The 18,590-nt window shown below is 39.6% G+C and overlaps 1 protein-coding gene across 2 annotated transcripts in view; it reads right to left on the reverse strand.

Annotated features, from left to right (window-relative positions):
* CTNNAL1 (catenin alpha like 1) overlaps positions 1-18,590 on the reverse strand; it is a 63,963-nt gene that overhangs the window by 1,924 nt on the left and 43,449 nt on the right. The window contains exons 11-15 of one of the 2 annotated variants that reach the window (XM_032860800.1): positions 15,885-16,035; positions 10,389-10,426; positions 7,989-8,036; positions 7,742-7,896; positions 2,345-2,393 (exon numbers count right to left, since the gene is read on the reverse strand). In XM_032860800.1, the coding sequence (XP_032716691.1) occupies positions 2,345-2,393; positions 7,742-7,896; positions 7,989-8,036; positions 10,389-10,426; positions 15,885-16,035 (441 nt within the window). Of the gene's footprint in view, positions 1-2,344; positions 2,394-7,741; positions 7,897-7,988; positions 8,040-10,388; positions 10,427-15,884; positions 16,036-18,590 lie in introns of both variants that reach the window. The other variant, XM_032860799.1, reaches the window with a different exon arrangement.

Here is an 18,590-nt window from a genome sequence, read left to right on the forward strand (position 1 = left end):
GACCAATTTAGATCGGTTCTTGAGTATTCACCATGCATTTTACAATTTAGTGAGGAGAACAGGATGATGGCAAAGAACAGTGGAAAATAAGGTTGGACAGATAAGACAGGAATATTTAGGATGATTATTTTTAAATGGTAACAGAATGTTTCAGAGTAAGAGACACCAGGGCAATAAAGGGTAGGAGTCTTAACTTTAGATGGCAGCCATAAAAAAGTAGAGAGTGGCAAATGTGAGGGTGGTTTGTGGAGAAAACTAAAGTGCCTTGGTAATGAATCAGATAAAGAACATGAAGAAGGAGGCAGTGCTTTGAGCGTTAAACTTAACACTCTATCCAACAGCCTTAACACCTTGCTATCATTGGATGAACTGATCTCCAGGTCAAATAATCCTTTGTTCCCTTCCTTATCCTTTAAAAGGGAAATCAATGAGTTTTACAGATAGATTCTAACCAAACAGAATGACTCACTTACCCATACGTTCCTCAGCATCTCACATTACCACTTTCTGTTTACATCTCTCCCATTCTGGCCCACAGACCCTGCGGGGGCAAGATCCTTGTCTATCTCCTGGACTATCCTGGTCTTAAAACCATCCAAAAGCTGAGGACTCCCCAGTCTCTCTCTCCATTTGTGAACCATCCTGACACCGGTCTTTTACATACTACTTGAGCAAAATAAAATGCTTGATTTCCACCCACTAAATCTGGTGTTCTCCTTCAGTGTTCCCTAGTGCAGTAAATGGCACTATCATCACCCTGCTGGTCAAGCCAAAAACCTTTGAAAACCTAAGTCTGATCCTGCCATCGCTCCTCCAACCTGTCAACGGGTTCTCCCTCATACCTGAGAAAAAAAGTCAAAGTTGTTCCCATGGCTACAGAGATGTCATACCTTACCACTTTCCTTCTGGCTCTTTCCATTCCAGTAAGAGAATTTGCCTCCTATTTTTCTTCAGACCCCCCCAGCCTACCCCAACATCTCTGGGCCTTGGCACTTGCTCTGTTTACCTAATATATTCTACCCCCAGACATCCATCCAACTCACTCTCTCATTCATTAATGTCTCTAGTCAAATTTTACCCCCTTTGAGTGGTCTTTTCTTGCCACCCTTCTATCACCTCTCTCTTTATCTTTCTTGATTTTATCTCTAAATTCTTATATATGGGCATTGCCTCCTTAACACTCTCCTGCCTACCTCCTCACACTAGAATGTAAGCTCCAGGCCAGCACTGGCTTTGTTCTGTTCTCTTTTCTCCATGGAGATCTTCCCCCCAGGATCTGACACAGGGTGGAAGCTCAATAAATACTTGATGAGCGCTTCGTGTTCATCATAGACTATTCAGCAGACACCGGTTTCATGAATAAACTCCCACAGGAGGAAGGTGACTAGTGGATCTTTGCAGTGAAATACCCCCTGTGGTATGGTATGACTTCAAACGGATATGAGCCAAACGGAACACAGTGAATCCAGAATTTATTCCAACTGTTTTAAGGGAAATTGCTCATTTATAGTTGAATTTATAAAAAAAGAAAATATTTTCTATAAATCTTCTGACTCTGATGATAATCATCCGCCTAAGGTAAAATCCCTTTCCTGAAGAGGCTCTGGTGGCGGCATATGGGAATGCCAAAGGAAACTATTAAAGGTGAGAAAGTGATAGAAATGACACATTTCTAATAGGAGAATGCCCATGGTTCTAGAAAAGCAAACAAAGTAACATGAGAGTTAGAGAAAGTAATCTTGCAACCCACTCGCCAATCTAAAGCCTCTAACTGAGGGAGAAGAATTCAAGATGGGCCTACGTGGAGTACCATTAGATACACTGGGGCACAGCATGGGGATGAGTGTGTCTGTCCCTCCCCAAATGCCTTATATCAACAGGAATATGGAAGGAAAGAAGGAAACTGTACCAAGTACCCTCTAACTGCCTCAAGCCCAGGACAGATACTTTCCCATGTGTTGTCCTCATTTACTCAATATCATTCATCCAACCCAATAATGAAGAGGCCAAAAAGCCTTCCTGGAATTCAGGAAAGTATCCAGGATACTGCATCTGCTGACAGGATATTTCCACCTACTTGGAAAACCTATAACTTATTGCACATATTGACTGTCAACAAAGTCCATTCTGTTTTATCCTTATAATATTTGAATTTTACACAAGATATCCCCAAAAAAACTTCATGAAATGCTACTGCAAGCCCTCTGCTTTTTCACTTTTCTCTATACATGTGTGTGCAGAGGTAAACATACAAACACAATATGGTAAGTCATTTAGAAAATCTGTTATTACCCACTTTCCATCCAGAATTAAATTAGTAGCATAAAATGGAAATAAAACATACCTCTAGTTGATGAATTAAATCCTGCGAAGTTTTCAGTGGTCCCTCTCCTCTGCAATAAAATGAATTATTAAGGAGGTCTAAGAAAAAGTTACTGTCTGATAACTGGTTTCATAACATAAAAGTTCTAGAGCATTTTATGTATTAATAGATCCCAAGTTTTGAAGAGTAATATTGAATAGACTAATAATATTGTGACTTCATTCTTTTTTTTTTTTTGAAGACTTTATTTATTTATTTGACAGACAGAGACCACAAGTAGGCAGAGAGACAAGCAGAGAGAGAGAGGGAAGCAGACTCCCCACTAAGCAGAAAGCCCAACACGGGGCTCAATCCCAGGAACCCAAGATCATGACCGGAGCTGAAGGCAGAGGCCTTAACCCACTGAGCCACCCCGGTGCCCCTATGACTTTATTCTTAAATATTTAACTATTCCTTCTTAGGGCACTTTAATTTTTTCAGGGAACATAATATATGTTGATTTTTATAATGTAAATAAATTTAAAACTGGCAATATTTAAGTCTTATTTTTCCTTTTTAACTTTCTCATTTTGCTTCACAAATTAAATACATGAGATCTGACAGTATGTCTTAAACAAAAGGCCTTTGTTACATAACGTTAAGAGAATCAGACCAAAGCTCAAAAAATTCTCATTTTTAATTCTAAAACTTTGACAAGGCTTGTCATTTAAGTTTCAGCACAGAGTCTATAAAATAGTCATAATATTTGTGCTACCACTCTCATCAGAAGATTAGGGAACATCAGATTGACAACTACCAAGAACCAAGACCCCTAAAACAAAAAGCAAACCATAGCAAAAAGAACAGCAGAATGCATTAAGAAGAGCAGTAGACGAGGCGTGAATCAGAAGAAATCTAGTAACAACCAATTCTGCCCTCAACATCTGTGACACGTAAACAAATTTTCTGTTCTTTGATAAAACCCCTATGATCATCAAATGAAATTATGGAACAGAACCCACTTAAAGACCTATAAGGCTCTAGTAAGTCTGAAATTGTTTTAAGCTATAAGGCACTAGTCTTAAATATGTAAATTATTAAGAAATTGGGATGCCTGGCTGGCTCAGTTGGTAGAGCACGTAACTCTTGATCTCAGGTTGTAAGTTTGAGCCCCTTACTGGGTGTAGAGAGTACTTAAAAGTAAAACCTTTAAAATTATCAAGAAATATGAATTATCACCTACAAATTACTAAGAAATTATATACATTGTTAAGACAGCCTTAAACAACAGCCTGAGGAAAAGCTATAAAATTGCCCAGGAAAACTGTAAAACTGGATATTGTGAAGGTACAGGTGGGTCTCGGAAACAAGAGGTGCCCAGGTCATGATCTCATGGGTCATGGGATTAAGCCCCACATTGGGTTCCCCACTGAATGGGGAATCTGCTTGAGATTCTTTCCTTCTGCCCCTCCCCCTGCTCACACACATTCTCTCTCTCTCAAATAAATAAATCCTTAAAAAATATTTTAAAAAAGATGGGGCGCCTGGGTGGCTCAGTGGGTTAAGCCTCTGCTTTTGGCTCAGGTCATGATCCCGGAATTCTGGGATCGAGTCCCACATCGGGCTCTCTGCTCAGCGGGGGCCCTGCTTCCCTCTCACTCTCTGTCTGCCTCTCTGCCTACTTGTGATCTCTATCTGTCAAATAAATAAATAAAATATTAAAAAATATATTTTAAAAAAGAAACAAGCAACTAGACGAGGCTGGCAAATCCCAAGTATTAAGGGAAAACAGAAAAAAATGTAGGGGAAAAACACAGGTTGACAGTGTGGGTAGAAAACAAAGCCAGCCTGAGATTTTACCACAGATATACCACCCACATGTGTCAAAACGGCACAAGGTGTTACCCATTACAGAAAATCCATTTTCTTCCCTGAACTGAGCATTTCTGTCTAATAACTATGTCTGGTAACAAGTCCCATTCCACAGAGCTTTAGTTATTCCTACCCCTCACAATGCAGCCCCTCTTGCTTCCTAGTCTCCATGGGATGCATGTCATCCCTTACCAGAATACACTATCCTGACCCTCAAACAAAAAATGCTGACCACATCACACTGGAATATTCTGAAAACAAGAAACAAGAAATAAAAGAGGCAGCTAAAAACTTAAACAGAAAATTCTACTAATGAATCCTCTGTTTAGGAAGATTTTTATATATCGAATTACATTTACTTAGTGATAATGATATTCCTCCAGTTTTCATCGGTCAAAACAAATTTTTGGTTTTAAAGATCTGACTTTTATCACTGGGCGATAACTAGCATGATGGCAGCCAAAGGTCAAGATCCGTTATTTCAGCTAATCTGTGCGCATTTGGTGTAAGTAAATGAAGGGATTCCATTTTACTTTCTTCTGCAAATGTGCCTCATCAGATTTTAAAAAGACAGGAACTAAGAAAAAAGGTGTCAGCAAGACTCAATCCCAGGAGAAGCTTGCGGAAAAACAATTAAGCACAAAGGAAAGAAACCACCGAAGAGGAAAGGTCACCCATGCTGGAAAGTTTGGTAAAGTATTAACGGATGACTGCTAAACAGAGGCCAAATCATTCAGCTCCTACCACTTCTCCTGCGCTCTCCAGGAGAATTCTGTATCGTGAAAAGGCAGAGTGCGTCAAGAGGGAAATGCATCTCCTTCCTCACTCCCACCCTTCCTTCTGGGCCAAAGTGTCTTCACCAGCGTAACTTCCCTCACTTCTCTCAGCTCTCCCTCTTGTTCCTGCCCATAGAAGAGTGTGGACATTTATTTAGCTTTTCAGTCTTTCTGGTGACTTTGCGAAAATAAATTGGATGTGGTAGGCCTTTCCTTTTTCCTTCTCTTGGAAGTAAAGCTGCCTTTGGGAGACACCTCCTCTGTCAGGTATTTCAAGAGACGCATTCTGTCCCTGTGGAGGAAGATTTCTGAATTCTGGAGATCACTTTTAAAAACCTACTTGCTAGTGCATATAAACTACATTATCCAATAATAGCTTTATCACTATAAAGGTTACAGTGCCTATTCTTTTGCTTATTTTTTCATTGTCTTCAGAACTTGGGTAGGGAAAAGGGTGCTATTTATTGAACCCCAATGCCCACAGAGTTGTGGAGGTCCTATCTGTTGGGTCCCCAATGTTGGGTCCTTCAATAATGGGTCCATGGTCAAAGGAGAGAGACTGATACAAAGCAAAGGTCAAGCAACGCTTTATTTCCGCCAAGCATCAAGAATCAAACCCACCGTTCAGGCCACGCCTCCTACAGAGAGGGCGACCCCTCCCAGCCTCACAGACTAACTTTTATAGAGCAAAAACCATGTGGTTGAGCCTGGTCACACACAGATGGCCAATGAGATTGCAACACACAGAGAAAGCTGCACAGTAATGCTAGGTCACACACGGGTGGCCAACTGAGTTACAATTCACCCCATACTAGCTATTTGAACTAGCCTATCACCTTGTCAGAATTGGTGCCCAAAAGGCGGGGGCCCACACTCCTTGGTAGCTTAGGGAGACAGTATGCGCTCTACTGATTGGATGTCTCCACCTGACCCAACTCATCCCTGCATTCCAGCTGTTATCTCCACCTGACCTGACCCACCCTTGTATTTGGGCTTAGTTCCCCGGGACTTGTTTCCCCAGAGGTGCTTTTAAGTAAATTCCCCTGGGGGGGGCAGGGTCAATTTAAGTTTTACTGCATAAACAACAAAATGGCTGTTCAACCGAGGTGGGGCCCCTCTGGCTAAATAGGCCCTTACACTATCTAGTTCAACTGAGCTTAAGACTCCAGCTGAGGGGCGCCTGGATGGCTCGGTTGGTTGGGTGACTGACTCCTGGCTTCAGTTCAGTTCGTGAGATCGAGCACCACGGCAGGTTCTGCTCTCAGAGGGGAGTCTGCAGCAGACTCCCTCTCACTCTGCCCCTCCCCCTGTTAACAAGGGCATGTTCTCTCTCTCTCTTTCTCTAAAACTAAAGAAATAAATCTTTAAAAAACAAAATGAGGGGCGCCTGGGTGGCTCAGTGGGTTAAGCCTCTGCCTTCGGCTCGGGTGGTGATCTCAGGGTCCTGGGATCAAGACCCACATCAGGATCTTTGCTCAGCGGGAAGCCTGCTTCTCCCTCTCTCTGCCTACTTGTGATCTCTCTCTGTCAAATAAATAAATAAAATCTTTTTTTAAAAATGAAAGAAAAAAAAGACTCCATGTGAAACAGATTACATTGCAAAATACTGAAATAACTTATAGGTGTGAACCACTGCTGAGAATATTTTCAAAATCAAAAGGAGTAGGAGTAGAGCCATAGCATTAGAGATATCCAGTATTTTCCAGGTTTCCAAAAATAAAAAAGACAAATTTCAGAAAATTAGTGAAAAGTCTGAAGTTATTCCTTGAAAAAATTCTAGAACAGATTATTGAGCAGATAACTGATAAATGTTTAGCAACATGGAATTACTATGCCCTAAATATACATTGTAATAGAAGATTGTGGAATGTGATCAACATGGACCTCAATGAGGCATTTGGTAAAGAGTCTTATAATGCGCACAAGACAGAGAACATAGGTTGTATAGTAGTAAAGTTAGGAAAATTCTCTGCTATATAATGAATCCTGATTCATGGAGATCTGGCACCCTGTTGAAGCTGTAGTCCTCATGGTTCTATTCTTTGATCTGTATTATCTAATCAATTATAAATCACTTGCATAAAGGGTTAAAAGGCATGTTTTTCTAAACTTACTGATGCTGGCTGAAAGAGAGAATGATACACAGAATGACAAAATCAGAATGCAGGGGTGCCTGGATGGCTCAATGGGTTAAGGCTCTGCCTTGGGCTTAGGTCATGATCTCAGGGTCCTGGGATCGAGCCCCGCATCGGGCTCTCTGCTCGGTGGGGAACCTGCTTCCCCCTCTCTCTCTCTGCCTCTCTGCCTACTTGTGGTCTCTGTCAAATAAATAAATAAAATCTTTAAAAAAAATCAATGCAAAATTATTTCAAAATTAGGAAAAGAACAGGACACAACCTGGAGGGTTTTTTTTTGTTATTGTTGTTTTGTTTTTTTGTCAGAGAGCGAGAGCACAGGCAGACAGAATGGCAGGCAGAGGCAGAGGGAGAAGCAGGCTTCCCGCTGAGCAAGGAGCCCGATGTGGGACTCGATCCCAGGACGCTGGGATCATGACCTGAGCCAAAGGCAGCCGCTTAACCAACTGAGCCACCCAGGCGTCCCTGGAGGGGCTAAATCTAAATCCTAATTATATAAATGTCTTCTGTTGCATTCACTTAATTATCATAAGAACTTAGTCTTTTTTACAGACTATTTGAAATTGACTCTAACCTATCAACGATTAAAATGAGTTTTCCCTTGCATCGACTATTATGAAACTGATTTAAAAGAATCAAAGTGTAACTATATTTACCTGGTAAATAAATACACAGAATAGGCCATACTGGACATGGTCCGCCCATTTCGAACAATCTCGTTTTCCTGATCCCCCCATTTCTTGATCTCACAGTTGGCATCAGAGGTAAGCAAACCCAGCTTAAGTCCAAGCTTTGCTATCTTGGCTTGCTCCTATAAAACACACATTTTAATCACCACAATATTGTCATTATTGATGTAAAAGGAAGATTAGAAGTAAGATGGTTAAAGGAAAAAGGTCATACCTCCGAGTCAGGCTTGTCTGGTTTTAATGATTTCAGGTTTGCGTTATTCTTCTATGACAATGAAAAGATTAAGACATCTTAAAAAGCATACGGTTAATTGTGAGGAAATACAATAGTGATAGAAAACAAAGCAAACTGCCTGTAATAAAATTTTAATTTAAACATTTTCAGAATATACTGAAACTATATTAAATTAAGTTGAAACAAAGAACTATTTGCAGGGCGCCTGGGTGGCTCAGTGGGTTAAGCCGCTGCCTTCTCTTCAGCTCAGGTCATGATCTCGGAGTCCTGGGATTGAGCCCCGCATCGGGCTCTCTGCTCGGCAGGGAGCCTGCTTCCTCCTCTCTCTCTGCCTGCCTCTCTGCCTGCTTGTAATCTCTCTGTCAAATAAATAAATAAAATCTTAAAAAAAAAAAAAAAAAACTATTTGCAAATACTCTACTAGCATGTAAGTTGAGCTTTGAACAGGTAAGTAGTTAGAAACCCTGGACCAGGGAAAGCAGATCATGTCCCAGAAGGACTTTAAGACTTCTGCAGTCTTCTCAGAGTCCAGTTATTATACCTCCAAACATTCCTGGTCCCTCTATTGAGTTATTTTTATGAAATGTCATAAAATTAACCACTATATGTAGTTTTCCACATGTTCCTAATGTTACGACTCTGGAGCTCAATTCCTTTAACCAATTTGCCCTTTGAGGGCTAAATTTCAGCACTCTAGTGTCACTGACATCCCCAATCCTGATCCTCTACCCCAGACTGGATAGGAGATTATACTTAGAATATAGCACTTCATGTATGAGTCAACATATTTGATGGGCCCCTATTTCTGAAAGAGCAAGTTTGTTTGTGTGTAAGCTATGGAACGCAGACTTTGGTTCCTCTAGGAGAGGCAAAAACATTGCTGTTCGGTTACAAGGCTTGCCCATAGATGCCTATTTCCATGAACAACAGTGGGACGCCTGGGTGGCTCAGTTGGCTAAGTATCTGCCTTTGGCTCAGGTCATGATCTCAGGGTTCTGGGATCAAGCCCTGCATTGGGCTCCCTGCTCAGTGGGGAGACTGCTTCTCTCTCTCCCTCTGCCTCTCCCCCTTCTTGTGTGCTTTCTCTTTCTCTGCCAAATAAATCAATAAAATCTTAAAAAAAAAAAAATAGACACCACTACCAATAGCAATGTTTCTTTGAAAAATATATGCAGAAGCTCTCAGAAGATGGCAGCCCAGGTTGGCCATTCCCCTCAATATGAAGTCTGGTGGGAGCTCCCCTAATTGGGGCAGGAGTTCCAGAATGGCTGGGCTAGTGTACACAAAGGGGCAGGAGGCTAGTAGCCTTTTTTTTTTTTTAACATTTATTCAAACAATAAACACACACACACACATATATACATCGAGTAGATGTACACAAAGTATAAACTATAACATAATAAAACAAAATACCTAGTCCCCCTAGCTTAAGAAACAGGTCATCATCAATACCTTCCAGGCATATGCGTATCTCCTTGTTTTTTGTTTCCCTTATTATTACCACAACTTGATACTTCTGACCAGCTGTTCCGTCCCCAGTTCCACTGCAGAACAGAAGAGCTTCAACTCTTCTCAACTCTCAATGAGCAAATATAAACTTATGGTTTATATTTGTAAACTTATAAACCATAAGTTTATATTTCCTCATTTAACAAAGCCCTTTTGTGATTTTCTAATGCTGCTTACTAGAGAAGAAATAGGACAGAAAAGGAATGTGGGGAAGCTCTAAAGCCACACACATGTACAAGTATAAGCTGCCCCTTATGTTCACGGGAAAATGCAGATGATCCATGATCTCTCCGGCCCCTCCTTGAGAGTCACATCATCTGTATCTTCTTCCTTTGTCTGGCAGACTAGAAAGCAATTGATAAAGCATTTAAGACATAAGCTTTGAGGTTTTGAGGGTTTACTTCTTTTTTTAAAGATTTTATTTATTTATGTGACAGACAGAGATCACAAGCAGGAGGGGCGGGGGGGCAGGGAGCAGGCTCCCTGCTGAGCAGAGAGCCCGATGTGGGGCTTGATCCCAGGACCCTGAGATCATGACTTGAGCCAAAGGCAGTGGCTTTAACCCACTGAGCCACCCAGGCACCCCTTGAGGGTTTACTTTATTTAGAACTTCACAACCTGTCTTATTATTTTTTTAATTCAGTTGTGTTTTCACTATTTTTACTTTTACAAATGATTATTATTAAAGTATGTAATGAAGACTGAAAGGGAACCATCTGAAAAAGTACAGAGACCATTTTCATACATGTCACACCAAGCTGGCCATCTAGTGGATACTATTTTAGAATGCAGTCTGATGCATCAGTTTCAGTTTCAAATTTATAATTTGAGTTCAAAACATTCCAGAATGTACAAAACTCTTCTACTTACCATTGGCTTTGGAAGTGACAGGTAGCCATACTTCTCTCCTACAAATAACACATACAACTTAAAACAAATTTTCTATTAGCGTATTTTCTATTATTCACGTTTAATTTTCTTAATATTATTAAATAGGAATGTTAGTATATTAGTTTTGGTAATTTAGTCTATTAATTACATGTGTTTCAGAAACAAAATTGTAATTTGGTGAACATGAAGGTTGTCAACAGTTGTATCTCTAAGGTACCTGGTTGGAGAATATTTCCTTCCCCCGGATGTAATGGCAGAAAGGCAAAGTATCTCAGTGCTATTTACTTATATTTATAACAAGCTTCATTCCTAGTGAAATCTTTTACAGCAGCCTGCCTCTAATGAAACCAGATTCTTCTTTTATCCATACCGGTTATTAGTGCTTGTTTCCTTTTCTGTGACTATCAAACCAAATCATTTACAGCTAAATTCTTAAAATATTCTTCCTGTCAAAGAGAGCAACTCAAGTATACAAGATAGGAGGATAAAGCAAACCAAACAGCAGTCTCTCAGCTGTGGGGCAGCCCCGCAGGAAGCACAGGAACTGAGGAAAGGAAGGAGGCATGTGATGCGCACGTTACCCCTGTGCGTTCACATTTCAAACTTCTGGATCATGGATGAACTCAGGTTAAAATGGGTGGTAGATTGTTTTTAAAGCCTAGTTTGTGACTAGAGGAAAGAACTCACAGTAAGATTGAACGGTAATTGCTTGTTGACTTCAAGGAATGGGAGTTTGTTCAGCTGTAATATACCAGGTAGAACCATATGAAATTGCTGATATTCAACCACTTTTGAAATACAAAAAGAGCAATTTCATACAGTTTTACCTAATGAAAGTAAGAACACTAAGTCGTACACTTTCTTACAAAACGACTGTTCCATGATCAGGGTGAGCCTGTTCACAAATACTTAAGTTTTCACCTACAGCTGTGCTGTTGAATATGGAATCCACCAGCCATGGTGACTGTTGAGCAACTGAAACATGACCAGCCTGAACTGTGATGTGCTGTAAGTATAAAGTACATCCTGGATTTTGAAGATTTAATATAAAGGGGAAAAAATGGAAAAGACCTCATTAATAATTTTTAAGTATTGATTATAAACAGATACATTGGGTTAAGTAAAAAACATTGAAATGAATGTCACCTATTTCTTTTTAAGTTTTTCTTGTGTCTCCTAGGAAATTTTAAACTACATGTGTGGCTCACCTTCATTTCTGCTAAACAGCGCTGATCTAGAAAATGAATTGTCATTACAGGTCAGCCATTGGTACTCGGGAATAGCTTTATGGTTCAAATCATTTCTTTGTAATGTCAGAATTGTAAGGGACTTTTATTAATGATTTTCTGTTCTCAGAATTGTGAGATAGAAAAAAAACAATTTAAAGACATTATTTCCGGGGTGCCTGGGTGGCTCTGTGGGTTGAAGCTTCTGCCTTCAGCTCAGGTCATGATCCCAGGGTCCTGGGATCAAGCCCCGCATTGGGCTTTCTGCTCTGTGGAGAGCCTGCTTCTTCCTCTCTCTCTCTGCCTGTCTCTATGCCTACTTGTGATCTCTGTCTGTCAAATAAATAAATAAAATCTTTAAAAAAAATACATTATTTCCATGCCTTGTCTCCTAGCCCTGATACAAAAAGTGCCTGATTTAGCAGTGAAAGATTAACAGAAGACTTTAAGTCCTTTAGAACCTCAAAACTGATCATATATCTTAAATCAAAGTCCAAATCCTGCCCATCACATCCCTAAAAAGTGGTCTTAATAAGCTGCAGAAAGGAGCATAATCATCACTTAAGCATAATTAGCTTAGGCGCGGGCAATCTTGTATTATCTACCCTTGTGATCCTCCGTAGTGCCTGTGACCCTGAAATGCTCACGTTTAGTCTCCAAGAGAGGAGAAAAAAAAAAAAAAACAACAACACCTATCTTAGTACCTCTTATTTCTCTGAGAAACAACAGAGTTAAAGAAACCAGAAGGGAGGGAGAAATAAATGCAATGAAAAAAGGAGCCTTTACATAATCTGGTTTGCTAGCATCACCACCACCAGTTAATCACTGGCACTCCAGTCCCCAAGGCTGTCTTACACATACTTTGCTTTGTTCCCTATTCCCATATTTTAGTTGAACTCAGTATGAATTGCATATTTGAGGATAATGGCAAAACTCACCATTCTTCAGGATAGCTTTTCCCCAAATGCTCTGCAGTAAGGTTATCCCTCTTTCCCCCAATTCCAACTTAAGCCAAGTTTAATAATCATTTTTAAAAAGCTGATAAAAATACCAAAAATCATTAATCTGAATCATTTTATACTTAATTTTATACCTGTTTTTTCCAGACAAGCTTAATTATTGTCATTGATTCTAAGAGCAAATACACTGACTCAGTTATGTTTAGCTCTTATATCAAATTAAAGAAGTAGCATTAACAAACAACTCCTACCTCTGATGAAAACATGTTATAAACATTAGAAATAACTGGAACAACAGGAATTTTAATGGGGAAAACAGTCAATATTTGAATTATATGTAAACCTGTTTTCAAAGCACTATTTTCACAGGGTTATCATAATTTTAGTACTCCCAAAATCTCTTGTTTAATACTCCCTAAATCACTCCCTAAAACACCACAACTGCACCATCTTTACTACTCACCTTACCCCTCCAGATAAACCAAGTTCAGGGTTAAACTCAAGAGCCCCTCTCATCTGATGGGAGTACCGAAATGATCTCTTATGAAAACCTGAGAAATGTTGCTCTCATTTTCACTATCCAGAGCTCTTCTGCATCTCTACAAACTAAAGCTTATTTCCCAAGGACAAAAAAGTCTCACTATTTCACTAAAGATGTGCCATATAATTCCCTATTAGAAGTTCCACAATTAGCTTTTTTGGATTCTGGAAGGAGCTCTGTATGGCATGATCAGAATGATCATGTTCTAGACCCACTGAAAATGAATCACTAACTATTGAAGGATAGGTGATTGTGAGCTAACCACAGGAGCAATCCTGGGGTATTCTAATCCAAACCCAGTTGTCATCCTCAAACTCTCCCTTACCTCTACACTCAATCACCAAATCCTACCAATACGACCTGTAAAATTCTTCTTCAATCAGTCCTTTTTTCTCCATTTCTATTATCGTCATCTCATCATCTCTTGTCTGGATAGGTCATTCCCTTGTTTTGAACTCCATGTTCATATTTATATGAACTCATATTTAACTCCTATTTATCCACAAGCATGTTCTTCCTTCTATGCCTCCCCTTTCCGCGAACAGCACCTTACACGTCCGATCTGCCAAGTGATAAATTAGGCACAGAGCTATGGAACACAGCTATGATAATCGCTATATAGTGAAGCCTAGTCATACTAATTCTAAGATGGTTCAAACAGAGCAAGAGAAATTCAGCCTCTTTGAAGGACAGTCTCCAAGCTGTGAGAGAAGGCTTCTTTTAACACTTAGTTATCTAAAATAATCTCAAATTCTAAGTGCTATGACTACATATTCACCATTAAGGGAAAGTGGAGTCTTTCTGATCTGGTCCTTTCTAATATGAAGACCATGGCTTCCCAGGAAGGTTCAGTAAGAAGGCAGAAATGGATGAAGAGAGAAAGCAGAAAGACAAGTAGTGATTTTTGAGTTCTCAAAACAATCCCAGGAGGCCCTGTTGTGAAATTTGGTGTCTCAGGGTAAGAGGGACAATGACTTAGCTCTGAGTCCCTTTCTCATTGCTTACCATGTTATTTGCTTTAATCGGTTGGTTAAACGATTCTTGCAAACATATCTGATAATTCTTCTAATAATGAGAGTCAAGATAGAGCAGAACAAAGGTAGCTAGAATACAGCAAAGGCTTTTCAGTAATAGCTACAACATGAGTTATAATAGTAGCAGAGAGAAATCCGGACCTGAAGAATGCACTCTGTCCTTCGTATGGAAAGTAGTGGACAGGTGCAAGGTAATAGGCAGGCTTGTCGTAGCAACTGTACAGAACAGGAAAAACAACACTGTGACACTGGACTCAAGCCAGTCAATAATGGCTCACCCAGCGCTGAACATCTTTGTCAGAGAGCATCTTATGGGCTTAATGATAAAGGTCAGGACAAAGAAAGGCAGTACCAGAAATCAACCAGCTCCGTCTCCGTTAACTCCACATAAGGATCCTTCTGAACAGCAAGACACTTATGCAGTTCAACAACGGATGTGTCATTGATGGAGGCAACAGCTCCCCACCTACAAAGGAATTTCTTTCAGCCCTAAAGAAGCCCTGATTTTTTTTGAGGATATGTTACCCAAACCCAAAGAGGAGACCATTTTAATAACATCCGGCTTGAGAGTAAAAGAAACCAGGGACCATGTGGCCCAAACATAAGTACAGGGTTTTCCTGTTTCAGTTCTCGTCTATCTGTAGTGGGTGCTCGTGCTGAGAAAGATGGGGAAGTCACTTTCTTCATTTCCTAAACACGTCCTACAGTTAAATGACTGTTCTTCTTCAGACACGAATCAACATCATCACTCTACCTTTTAATATATGAAAACTGCCTCACATGAAAATCCACATGCTTATACTTTATAAAAGCATCAAAATGATTAGCCATTTAGACTAGCTATCACAGAAAACTTTAAATGTAAAAGCATGTTAAACATTTATTATACTTCACAAATTAGCTTATACTTATAAAGTCTATCTAATTTCTTGATTTTAAAAAGCAAATCAGCAATTATCCTAAATAGGTATTTTTTAAAATATGAAATGTTTAGATGTTCAAGTCAACAAAAATAAATATGTAATTTGATGTTATTGTGGCTTTAAGGACATTTTATTTAAAAAAAAAGCATGCTTGATGCTAATAGAAGCCATTCAAAGGGGGAAAAATACATGAAAACACATAAACATAAATAAGAGAACACACAATACAATGGAAAATAAACAAAAGTCCTGTTATTAAAATAAAGAATAAAAATGATGCCTTCCTATACATTGTATAGTGCTATTCTACATGTTGTAGAAATACCAATGAACTTACCCACCACAGGAAATTTTCCAAGATTATGTAGTCATCAAGAAAGAGATTCCATCCAAGTGGAAGGAAAGCAATTCAAAAATCAAATAACTACATTCATTTCATTATGAAGTTAGTAGAATTAAATCAGAGAATAATTCTATTACAGAAGAGCTTTTGTACTAAAACAAAAGAACAATTAAGATAAAAAATAAAATGACTGAATTTCAATAGGAAAACTAGAATATTAATATTAATTCAAAGAAATCTACTACACTGTTGTACAATAAATCGTACTGCTTACATACTACAATAAAGAAGGACACACAACATTTTCACAATTTCTCTGTGGAAGATATGTTACTATAAAAATAACCCACTGGGTTATTATAATTCATTTTGCAACGGAGGTTTGACATTAAAAACTAATAGAGCTAATTAAAATATTACTACATCTAAATATGTAGACCATTTCTCACCTCGTCTTCCTTCAAACACGTCATTGATTTCTCTTAGCAGTGTTGACATGTCACCAATTTGGGATTCCCAAGCTTCACAAAATACATCTAGATTTTCTTTAGCAATTTTACTAGATGGATGCAATGTCAATGTTTCAGCAGCAGAAATTATCTAATGAAATACAACATACACAGGTATCCATTTCAAAATCTTAGCTCTAAACATTATATTGGAGACCAAACTTAAGTCTGTACTGTTCAACTCAACAAACAACTATGAAGTGCCTTCCACACCTAAGCGCATGTTGGCCAACGTGGAGATACATGGAACAAAATTATTTTTTTGAATGTGATCCACAAATAAACAGCATGCATCATCATATACAAATCTTTATTCAGGGAGCAGTGGTCTTTATTTCAGGAAAACTGTTTCAACAGAGTTATTTCCACCGCAGAATTCAAAGAGTTATACTCAGGCTGGAAAGAGTATAGTGTGCACTGTTGCACAAGAGACAGGGCAGTGGCTGTGGCAGCAGTGGCCACAGTGTAATGGTGCTGGTAGCGGTAGGAGGTGTGGGAGTGGTAGGAGTAGTGATAGTGGTAGGTGGCTAGTAGTACTGGCACTGGCAGGAGTGGTAACATACACACACACACCTGTGAGCACATGGCAGATACCTTCTTGAGATAGTGTCTTAGAGGTCTGATATACATTAGTATTAATCTTCAGAAACACACAAAATGTATTATTTCCATTACACAGCTAGAGAAACTGAGGCTCCAGGACACCAAGTAACTAATACATGGCTCTTCATTCACCTACTCTGTGCCAGGCACTGTACCCACGTTCCAGGAGCTGGGGACGTGGTTGAGTGAAACAGATAAAGATGCCTGTCTCCGTGGAGCTCACATTACACTGGGGGGAGACAGATAATAAAAAACATACAAGTAAATGATAAGATACTGTAAATTATGATAAGTTATATGTATAAAAATAAAGGGTAAGGAGGAGAGAGGATGTTAGGTGGTCACGGAAAAGGTGGCATGTGAAGGGAAAGAACTGAAGAAAGCTGGGGGATGGGGAGACAAAAGAACCCTAGGGCGAGTTGTTTGGGATGAGGCAGGAGCACCTCTAGCATGTTCAAGGATCAGCCAATAGGCCAGTGTGACTGAACTGACATGAAAAAAAAGGAAGGTCACCGGAGGCCATGTGATGCAGAACATACACAGTTAGGACTGGACTGGACTGTGAGAGAGGAAGTCACTGGAGGGCTTTCAGAAGACTGATATGGTCCTCGTCACCTATCTTTAAGGGAATTAGAGCTACATGCTCCAACCGCGTGGGCACAGTCACACGAGCACAGGACTTGACAAGCAGGTGGCAGCTTCATGAGCAAAACAAGGTTCCCCATGCTCAGGGAAGGCGGGCACATGGGCTCACCAGAAAACCATGGGCTACATTTCAGGGTGACTCCCCTCTCGACCAGGAGCCATTGTATGGTGTACAAACCGCTCCGCTGTGTCCTAGATAGAACTGAACATTCTAAAGGAAATATAAGGAGGACACAGCTAAAGTAGAGATGTCCAGAAATAAATACAAATTATCCCAGAGGCATGCTCTATTTCCTTAAATGATCCCTTTGTGAAGCAGATGGGAAAGATTAGGAGTAAAAGCTAAGGCTGTGAGAACAAAAATGCTTCTCAAGTTATGGAAGTTGCCAACAGGCTCTATCACCATCCTGGGGAAGAAAGTGTGGTTATTCCTAATATCCCTGTCACATTAAAAACAGTAAGCAGAGAATCACAGCCACATAGCAATCAGGGCTTCAGAATAGCAAGAGCCGACTACCTAGGCAGCGGAGTCCAACTCTTTAATTCTGCTGAAATACACTGAAAGCCAAGGCAAACAGGATGAACCTCAAGTAGAGAAGTAAATATTAAAACCTTGGTTTCTCCTAATAAGCAGAGATCCTCTGGTTACAATAAAATGTTCAGCAGATGATCATTGCTAAGGATCACTAGTATACTTCCTCCTTCCATGATAAGCCTTTGACACTGTCCTCTACAGGAAAGCACACATCCCTCCAACATTCCACATGCTTCTGCTGGAGGACACAGACCACCACCACTCTAAGGTGTTGCTGTTCTCAACTCTAAATCCAAGGGCTCTACTAATACTGCAGTTAGGAGTTTCGTCCTTTGGCACGATAGATAAGAACACCTGGTAAATTGTATTTTGGAGCTTAGACCTAAAAAAGAAAGAAGTCCCTCGCTTTTCTCTTTAGATTAATTTGACAGGGATAGTATTAAATGGGATATCAATTTTTTAAAAGGCTCTGGAAAATTATAAGGACAAAGTAATATTTCAGAAAATTCAGAAAAAAACACAATTCTTCCAAAGAAGCTCAAGAACTTTCATTTCTACATATTCCCATGTAGTTATTTTCTTTTTTTTTTTTAAGATATATTTATTTTTAGAGAGCAAGAGGGAGCATGAGTAGGAGGGGCAGAAAGAAAAGAGAGAGAATCCCCAATATAGGGCTTCATCTCACGACCCTGAGACCATGACCTGAGCCAAAATCAAGAGTTGGACGCTCAACTGACTGAGCCACCCAAGCATCCCTCATTTTCTTATCTGTGTACATTTTACATAGTATCAATTGTAGTAAGTATACAATCTGTATCCTGCTTTTATCATCTAACATTTTAACAATACATTTTTCAATGTTG

Source organism: Lontra canadensis, unplaced genomic scaffold, assembly GCF_010015895.1.
Source record: "Lontra canadensis isolate GAN:19392208 unplaced genomic scaffold, GSC_riverotter_1.0 scaffold19, whole genome shotgun sequence".
NCBI classification, from domain to species: domain Eukaryota; kingdom Metazoa; phylum Chordata; class Mammalia; order Carnivora; family Mustelidae; genus Lontra; species Lontra canadensis.